This window comes from Cydia pomonella, chromosome 13, assembly GCF_033807575.1.
Source record: "Cydia pomonella isolate Wapato2018A chromosome 13, ilCydPomo1, whole genome shotgun sequence".
NCBI classification, from domain to species: Eukaryota; Metazoa; Arthropoda; class Insecta; order Lepidoptera; family Tortricidae; genus Cydia; species Cydia pomonella.
Window position 1 is genome coordinate 1,982,596 of NC_084715.1, and position 8,514 is coordinate 1,991,109.

The window sequence follows — 8,514 nt, forward strand, 5'->3', positions numbered from 1 at the left end:
CCGTAACCAAATCAACAATTTGATCATTTCATGAAATGTCATTTTAGAATTGATCGCTTCATGAAATTGTCAAGTTAGGTTTGACTTTTTCATTATGTAGCCAACCGATCATTTCATAAAATGATCAATTCTAAGATCTGGCCACGACATCGATAATCCCATAAAAGTAACGAGATGATACGCCATGTCACGAATCTTTGAATATGGCCTCTGAAAATGGGCATATAACTTTAAAATGTGCAACCGAGCCGCCGACGCCGGGCCGATAAAATTCCGTCTGGCCATTTATTTTGCGGCACGCATTAACGCGCAGGTAATTAAGCATCGAAATGTCGCTGTAACCAGGCGTCGGCCTAAGTAATAGCCATGGTTGTTGTTTTTTGTTTGAACCGCGAAATGCCAGACGAGATGAACTGGCAAAAAGTTGCCGTAATTTTTATAAAAATGTGTCTTTTGAATCTTGTGTTTGTGTCTCATCATAGTTCATTACTAGAAGAATATTTATTTTAAGTATAATTCGCAACATTATAAAATAATAAATAATAATAATAAATCTTTATTTACTTGAAACCTAATACAGAATGTGAGCCTTACATTCAATTACAAAATAAAACTTATTTTAGGTTTGTAACAGTTCCATTAGGATTGAGCCTCTGTTTCCTGAACTAGGACAAAGCCTGTGACTCAGGATTCAGTGATTCCTCCGGAGAAATTGGTACAGGTTTTTTGTGAACTTAGGTACTTTAAGAAGAAAATAGAGCATACATTTTAACTTGATGACAACTTACTTCAATCAATTTAACCATTCAAGCAACATCGGCTTCCGAGTTTTCCGACACGTCGAAAGGAAGGAGCCCAAGCGATATTTCGCTCTGCCTCTGCACTTCTCACTCACAACATACAAAATCTAATCTGTAATGACGACACAAATACATAGAAAATGACACACGACAAAGAAAAATCTTGCACACCTCGATCTCTTTTTGTGTACGGACGAGTCACAACACGCACCGCGCTATGCCCAGTTGGGCATGTGCTTCGGCAGAGGGGAAATAGTGCGAATGGGGAGTCGGTCCCTTCCCGGTGTTGCTCGAAGATTTGACCAATCTGATTCGATTTAAGCGTAGTACTTTAATAGTACATAGGTATAAATCCATGAATCCTCATAGGTATATAATTTGGACTGAAAGTAATTAAGCATCGAAATGTCGCTGTCACCAGGCGAAGGCCTAAGATAGCCACGGCTGTGACTTTTTGTATCAGATGAACCGCGAAAATGCCAGGCGAAATGAGAGTCGAACAAAGTTGCTTTATTCTTGTGAAACATTATTGAATGTAATAAAAAAACAATTTACCCCAGGTAAATGAAAATCTGTATATCGCAGAAGCCCAACTCTCCTCAGGGTGCCTAATAGTTGCTTTGATTGTCGTGCGCCATTTGCGATGCGAGGATTTTCCTTTTTCTGTTTGCCTGTGTATTGGTGAATTGAATATTGTCACAGAAGTTTCGTAGTGACCGATTTTCTGTATCTTATTTTTTTTTCCCGCCAATTACGGAAAGAGAGACCTAAGCCCTCCTACGTGTACACGTTCAACGCGACGGTGTGAGAGATGTCCGAAGTATATGAGAGTCAGGTCCTGGCATATTGTTGCCAACCGGCGTTTTATGCGTAGCTTTTCCAATAGCCAAATTAGCAATACCTGTTTTATACTTGTCCCAGTTTTCTATAGTTTGACTTTTTTCGATTATGTTAAAATATTTTCAATAATGTTAATATCCAGAGAGAGATTTTTATATTATATATATCATATAATATATAAATACTTAAATACATAGAAAGAACTCATGACTCAGGAACAAGTATCCATGCTCATCACACGAATAAATGCCCTTACCAGGATTTGAACCCGGGACCATCGGCTTCTTAGGCAGGGTCACTACCCACTAGGCCAGACCGGTCGTCAAAATAGTGATATATATTTATGTTCATACTGTAATATATGGGTATAATGATGTAAGAGGGTAGAAACAATTCTCACTGACATAATGTATAAGTACCTACTTATCATCGCTCTCCTTCAATAAATGGTTGTTACCAAGCGGACGCGTCTTATGCTTTCTCTCCGTTCTAGAAGTTCCTGGATAGTCAGTGCATCTTAAATACTTTAGTGGCGACGAAATCGAACTGTGAACGCGTGTGAAACTTTTTTTTTAGTGGACGTGAGTGAATATCGCAGTTACAATGTCTATCGGTAAAATTGGTGCTTTCGATGTGCATAAGGATAATTGGGATTTATATGTGGAGCGCTTGGGCCAGTATTTTGTGGTTAACGACGTTAAACCGGCTGTGCAGGTAGCGACTTTAATCACCGTTATGGGTAGTGAGGCGTACGAGCTATTGGCAAACTTATGTTCACCGGACAAACCGTCAACAAAAGAATTTGATGACCTTGTGGCAGTTATGAAGAAGCACCTACAGCCGACGCGGAGTACCATGGCCGAACGATTTAAATTTCGTCAGAGGTCACAAGGAAGTGACGAAACCATCGCGGAATATACTGCGGAGTTAAAAAAGTTAACAAAAGATTGTGATTTTCAAGAAGCCAGTTTAAATGAGAATTTACGAGACCAATTCGTGTGTGGTATCCGTAATGATAGCATTCGGCAAAAGTTATTTACGGAAGATAACCTAACATTTGAAAGAGCATTTAAAATGGCGGTGGCGATGGAAGCAGCGGAAAGTCATGCGGCGTTGGTACAGGACCGTTCTACAATAGAGGAGGGAGTATCATCATCCATGATAGCAACGGCAGTGCATCAGCTGGCCACGGTGAAGCGGGACAAGCGACAGTCGGCGGAGGCGGCTAGCACCGAGCGCTATGGGCCGCGCGGTCCAAAGGTCACGCAGGGCGACGGGACAAAGGGCGCTATGGGCGCGGGCAAGCGACGAGTCGTTACGAACAGTGCGGACTGGAAGGGAGGACAAACCCAGCAATGTTCGGCGTGCGGAGGGCAGCATGGACAGAGCTCGTGTAAATTTAGGGCCTATGTTTGCAGAGTATGTAACAAAGAAGGGCATCTTAAGAAAATGTGTCCGAATTTAAGAAAAAACGTCTCTTTTCATGCGATGTTAGAAGAGCAGGCAGGGTACCAGTATTCAGACAGTGACAGTAACGGCAGTGAAGAGGTAAATAACTTTTCTATAGATGCTAAAAAGTTGAAGAAGTATGGGCCTTACATGGTGCAATTAAAAGTGAATAATGTAAATTTAGTTATGGAAGTAGATACGGGCAGTGCGATATCTTGTATTAGCTATGATTGTTATAGTCAATTATTTCCTGAGTGTCCGTTAAAAGCTAGCAATTTGAATTTATGTTATTATACGGACATAAGTGTCAAACCCGTAGGTAAAATATTACCTTCGGTGCAATATAACAAAAAATGTAAAGAGTTAGATTTGTATGTAATGGTTAACGGGAAAACGAGTTTACTCGGCAGACAGTGGATAAAAGAGTTAGGAATACTACCTGACTTAGTAAAATCCGTCAATTGTAATAATGTTAGTACAAAGCATATTTTTGACATAAACGATTTCAGTTCCAGATATTGTGAAGTATTTGAAGGCGGCTTGGGAAGGTTTACTGGCGGAACGGTGGGGTTCCGGCTGCGAGAGGGCGCGGCGCCCGTGTTCCTGCGCGCACGACCTCTGGCGTACGCGCTGCGCGAGCCAGTTGAGCGCGCGCTCGATCAGCTGGTGGCGGACGGTGTAATCACTCCGGTAAACTCGTCCGACTGGGCTACGCCTATTGTTCCGGTGATGAAAAAAGATGGAACCATTCGGGTATGTGCTGACTTTAAACTAACTCTCAACAGATGTTTGGAGGTAGACCGTTTTCCGCTGCCACGGGTTGATGACTTACTTGCTAAATTATATGGAGGGACTCGATTTACCAAATTAGATTTATCGCAAGCGTACGCACAATTTGAATTAGACGAATCCAAACGGCTTACAGTGATAAATACCCATAAAGGCTTATTCATGTACAATCGACTTATATACGGCTTAGCTTCGAGCCCCGGTATTTTTCAGAGGAAATTAGAACAGCTATTTGGAGATTTACCGCGCGTAGATATTTTTTTAGACGATCTGATAATAACCGGGGAAGATGATGAAACGCATTTAAAAACGTTACATGAGGTGTTCAGAAGGCTCAAAACTTACGGTCTAAAGGTTAGGAAAGATAAATGTACTTTCTTTTCCGAATCGGTGACGTACTTAGGTTTCGTTATCAGTAAACATGGTGTACACACGTGTCCTGAGAAAATAGAAGCAATAAAAAAGGTTCCCGAACCAAATAGTATTACGGAGTTACGGTCTTTTATAGGCTTAGTAATGTATTATGCGAAATTTGTCCGAAATATTAGTACGGTACTCACACCGTTTTACAAGTTACTAAAGAAGGGGGTTACGTTTCAGTGGAACCAGGAGTGTAGTGAGGCGTTTAGGAAAATAAAAGAAATATTAACGTCTAGTGAAGTCCTGGCTCATTATTCTCTCGATCTGCCGGTGGTTTTGACTTGTGACGCTAGTAGCTTGGGGGTGGGCGCTGTGGTGTCTCACATTACGCCGGACGGCGAGCGGCCGGTGGCGTACGCGTCGCGAACACTCAATGCGGCAGAAAAGGGCTATTCGCAAATTGAACGTGAAGCATTGAGTATAATATTTGGGGTGAGAAAATTCCACCAATATTTATATGGTAGGGAATTCACTTTACGGACCGACCATAAGCCTCTGGTATCTATTTTTGGCGAAAAGAAAGGAATACCAGTAATGGCAGCTAGTAGACTTCAACGATGGGCGGTATTGCTAGCCGGATATAATTTTAATATTGAATATGTGCGCAGTGAGAGTAACGCGGCAGACGCCCTGTCCCGTTTGCCGGTAAACAAATCGGTCAGTTTAACGAAAGAAGTTACGTATTTGAATTTTGTTCAAGATTTTTTACCTATAGATAAAAAAATGGTTCAAGTTAGCACAGAAAAAGATTCTGTATTAAGGCGAATAGTAAGTTATTTACAGACCGGGTGGCCATCATCAGTAAATGACAGAGAGGTCCAACCTTACTTTTTACGACGAAACGAATTGTATATGGACAGGGGCTGCATGGTTTGGGGCTACCGGTTAGTAATCCCAGAAGTATTGCGGGAAAAGTTATTACGGGAGCTACATGTGGGACACATGGGTATTGTAAAAATGAAGAGTATGGCGCGCAGTGTCATGTGGTGGCCGGGCATCGACGCGGACGTGGAGCGCACCTGCAAGAGCTGCGGCACGTGCGTGGCGGAGAGCTCGGCGCCGCCGCGCGCGCCGCCGCAGCCCTGGCGGTACTTGACGGACGTCTGGACCAGATTACATATTGATTTTTTGGGACCCATACAGGGTAGGACATTTTTGATTCTTATCGATTCTACTTCTAAGTGGTTAGAGGTTTTCCAAATGCAGTCGACCACGGCGAAAGCTGTAATAAAGGTATTAAGAGAGACTTTCTCGCGTTTCGGTTTACCACGAGAAGTAGTTTCGGATAACGGACCACCCTTTACAAGTCAAGAGTATAAAAGTTTCATGACACATAATCGGGTCAAGGTCACTTTTGCGGCCGCGTACCATCCGGCTTCCAACGGGGCTGCCGAGGAGGCAGTCAAGTTGTGCAAGCGGGCTATTAAAAAGGCTATGCGGGATGGTGGCGATATAGATGCAGCGTTGCAGGCTTACCTTCTAGCGTATCGGAATGTAGAACATAGTACCACAGGGTTATCACCGGCAGAGCTATTGCAGCGTAGGAAGCTTCGTTCCAGGCTAGACTTGTTAAAGGATGGATCGGTAGAAGACAAAGTCAAAGAACGACAAACAAAGCAAATAACTTACGCTGGCGGTACATCTAGGGAATTTAACGTGGGGGAAAATGTGTGGTATAGGAACTATAGTGGGGGTAGTAGATGGTTAGATGGTAGAATTCAGGAAAAAACAAGTTCACGTAATTATATAGTTGCGGCGGAAAACGGTTCACCCATTCATAGACATGTGGATCAAATTAAAAGTCGCTGGATGAGCACATATGAGGATCCGTCTCCGTCATCACCAACCCAAGAGTCGGACGGGTTGAGGAGTGAGCGCAACGACACATCTAGTGTAACGGTTGAAGATCAATGTCCTGCGGAGTCTGGTGGAGCAGCGGTGACAGCTCCCTCGCCACCCCGATCTAATACGTCAGAATCCACCGACCCCCCGGTCAACCTTCCCCGGCCCACACTGAGACCTAGGGATAAGTTACGTTCTGTAAAAAGATATGGGTCTGAGATTGACTAAAAAACTTTATCATGAAAATGTACCTAGTTAATTAATTTTCATACATGTTAGAAATAAGGGTGGAGGTGTAATATATGGGTATAATGATGTAAGAGGGTAGAAACAATTCTCACTGACATAATGTATAAGTACCTACTTATCATCGCTCTCTTTCAATAAATGGTTGTTACCAAGCGGACGCGTCTTATGCTTTCTCTCCGTTCTAGAAGTTCCTGGATAGTCAGTGCATCTTAAATACTTAAAATCTTGCCTTAGCAAAATATATATAGTAATTTACGAGCACTTTATTATCATTAAATTGTAACAACGTCAATAAAACTTTGTTAACCTTGAATTACAGCTTTCCCAGATTTTTTACACCGTCTGGCAATGTGCATTTATTTTCAACTGGTTTTATAATTATCTCGAATCGTATAGTGTTTACTCAACAACGTTGGTGAGATAAATACAATAAATAAGACAAAGGTCAAATAAATTGTCGTAGTGTATTTACGAACAAGCCTTCACAGTCTAATTAAACTATTATCGTCGCATCTCCTTCAAGGTATGGTAGGAGAAAAACAATGGGGGTATAAAGAAAATAAACATGCAATCAACGCACTTATGGTTGATGATGGCGCCACCACGCGCCAACCGAAGTCAGACCCATGAACTTATTATTTTTCACCACGCCAGCTTGTAAAAGTCTCTTGATTGTTCAAAAACTGATAAGAAAGTTACATTTTATCCACATGTGTGGTAAAGTAATACCTATGATGCAAATTTTGAGTTATTTCCTTATGTTGGCTGGTAGAACTAATTTTTAAATGATACGTATTTGAACACTTAATGGTGTTCCCTTAGAAAGAGTGACACAGTTTAGGTACTTGGGGCATTTGTTGACTGACGACCTGAAGGACGATGTAGATATGGAGAGGGAGCGCAGGGCATTGTCAGTACGAGCGAACATGCTAGCCCGCAGATTTGCTCGATGTACAGTTGAAGTTAAAACTACACTTTTCAAGGCTTACTGTACATCGCTGTACACGTCAAGTCTGTGGGTTAGATATACTCAACGTGCTTACAATGCCCTGCGCATCCAATACAATAATGCGTTTAGGATGCTGTTGAGACTCCCGCGGCTCTGCAGCGCGTCTTCCATGTTTGCGGAGGCGCGCACAGATGGCTTCGATGCCGTCTGGCGCAAGAAAACTGCCTCACTGCTTGACAGGGTGCGCGGGAGTGGCAACAGCATTTTAAGCATGATAGCCAATAAGTTTGATTGTCCTCTTATGTGCAAAATGAGCCAGAGGACTAAATCACTTTTATTAATTTATTATTAGCGTTAGTAAACTAACATGTAGATTAAGTTCAAAACTAACAATTATGTGGACCATTATGTTGTCTATAATAAATAAATAATAATAATAACCCCACGGACCCGAGTACTCCCGAGAGTCGGTCAGGGTCTCCGTCTCCGGCGTGTCTTCGTCGGTCGGAGTGGACCCCAAGGGGACCCGCAGGACTCTCAGCTTTGGCTTGCCTTCATTGGCCGTCCAGAGAGGAGTCGTTAGAGCTAAATGCTTCAGGGGTGGAAGTGAAAACTTGCATAAGACGCGAGTTGGCACAGTGGCTGTTATCAGCCACTGGGTAGAAAGCGGCGTACACCTCTCGACACCCCTGAGCCGCTCACACCGGTGTTGCTCCTGATCGTCTTCAGGACGGCATTTTCAGGGGCCCATCTAGTGGGCGGCGAGTCACCGCCTGCCTCGATAACTAGTGAAAACATTGTTATGGCAGGTGTCCGGACGTCTTTGCAATAACCCAGTCTCATTGTCCTCCCAAACTTCAATCCATAGACCGTTATACTGTTCACTTTACTACAATAGTCCCAATGCCTGTTGCGACCGGTTCATTGGTGTCTATTGTTGCGCCCGTGAACGGGTTCCAGCAGGCGTTCTACATGACATTAAAGCTCTCCAAGAGGCCTCTACGTGTTGGATCTATATCCCCATGCAAGCCTATCAAAAGACCGGGATTTATAGGCCCGTGAAATCCAAGGAGATATAATAATAATTTAATAACGTTCATTTGGTTTGATTTAGTTTGATGTATTAGAGTTAGTATTTTCTCTGTCTTCACTTGGTTTTAGTTTTTTTAAACACAT

General features: G+C 42.8%; 1 protein-coding gene across 1 annotated transcript; it reads left to right on the forward strand.

Annotated features, from left to right (window-relative positions):
• Positions 1–2,098: 2,098 nt before the first annotated feature.
• On the forward strand, positions 2,099–6,368 carry LOC133523935 (uncharacterized protein K02A2.6-like). The gene is made up of 3 exons (XM_061859654.1): positions 2,099–3,842; positions 4,479–4,693; positions 5,159–6,368. Exons 1-3 carry the CDS (start codon positions 2,244–2,246, stop codon positions 6,366–6,368), a joined length of 3,024 nt encoding a protein of 1,007 aa, XP_061715638.1. The 5' UTR covers positions 2,099–2,243.
• Positions 6,369–8,514: the final 2,146 nt, after the last annotated feature.

What these genes read in the sequence shown, in the direction of transcription:
- LOC133523935 (XM_061859654.1), top strand. Translation starts at nt 2,244, where the DNA reads ATGTCTATCGGTAAAATTGGTGCTTTCGATGTGCATAAGGATAATTGG. An exon ending in AAAAAGATGGAACCATTCGG is followed by an intron (nt 3,843 to 4,478) that starts GTATGTGCTGAC and finishes GTTACGTTTCAG; the next exon opens with TGGAACCAGGAGTGTAGTGA. An exon ending in GCGGCAGAAAAGGGCTATTC is followed by an intron (nt 4,694 to 5,158) that starts GCAAATTGAACG and finishes GTATATGGACAG; the next exon opens with GGGCTGCATGGTTTGGGGCT.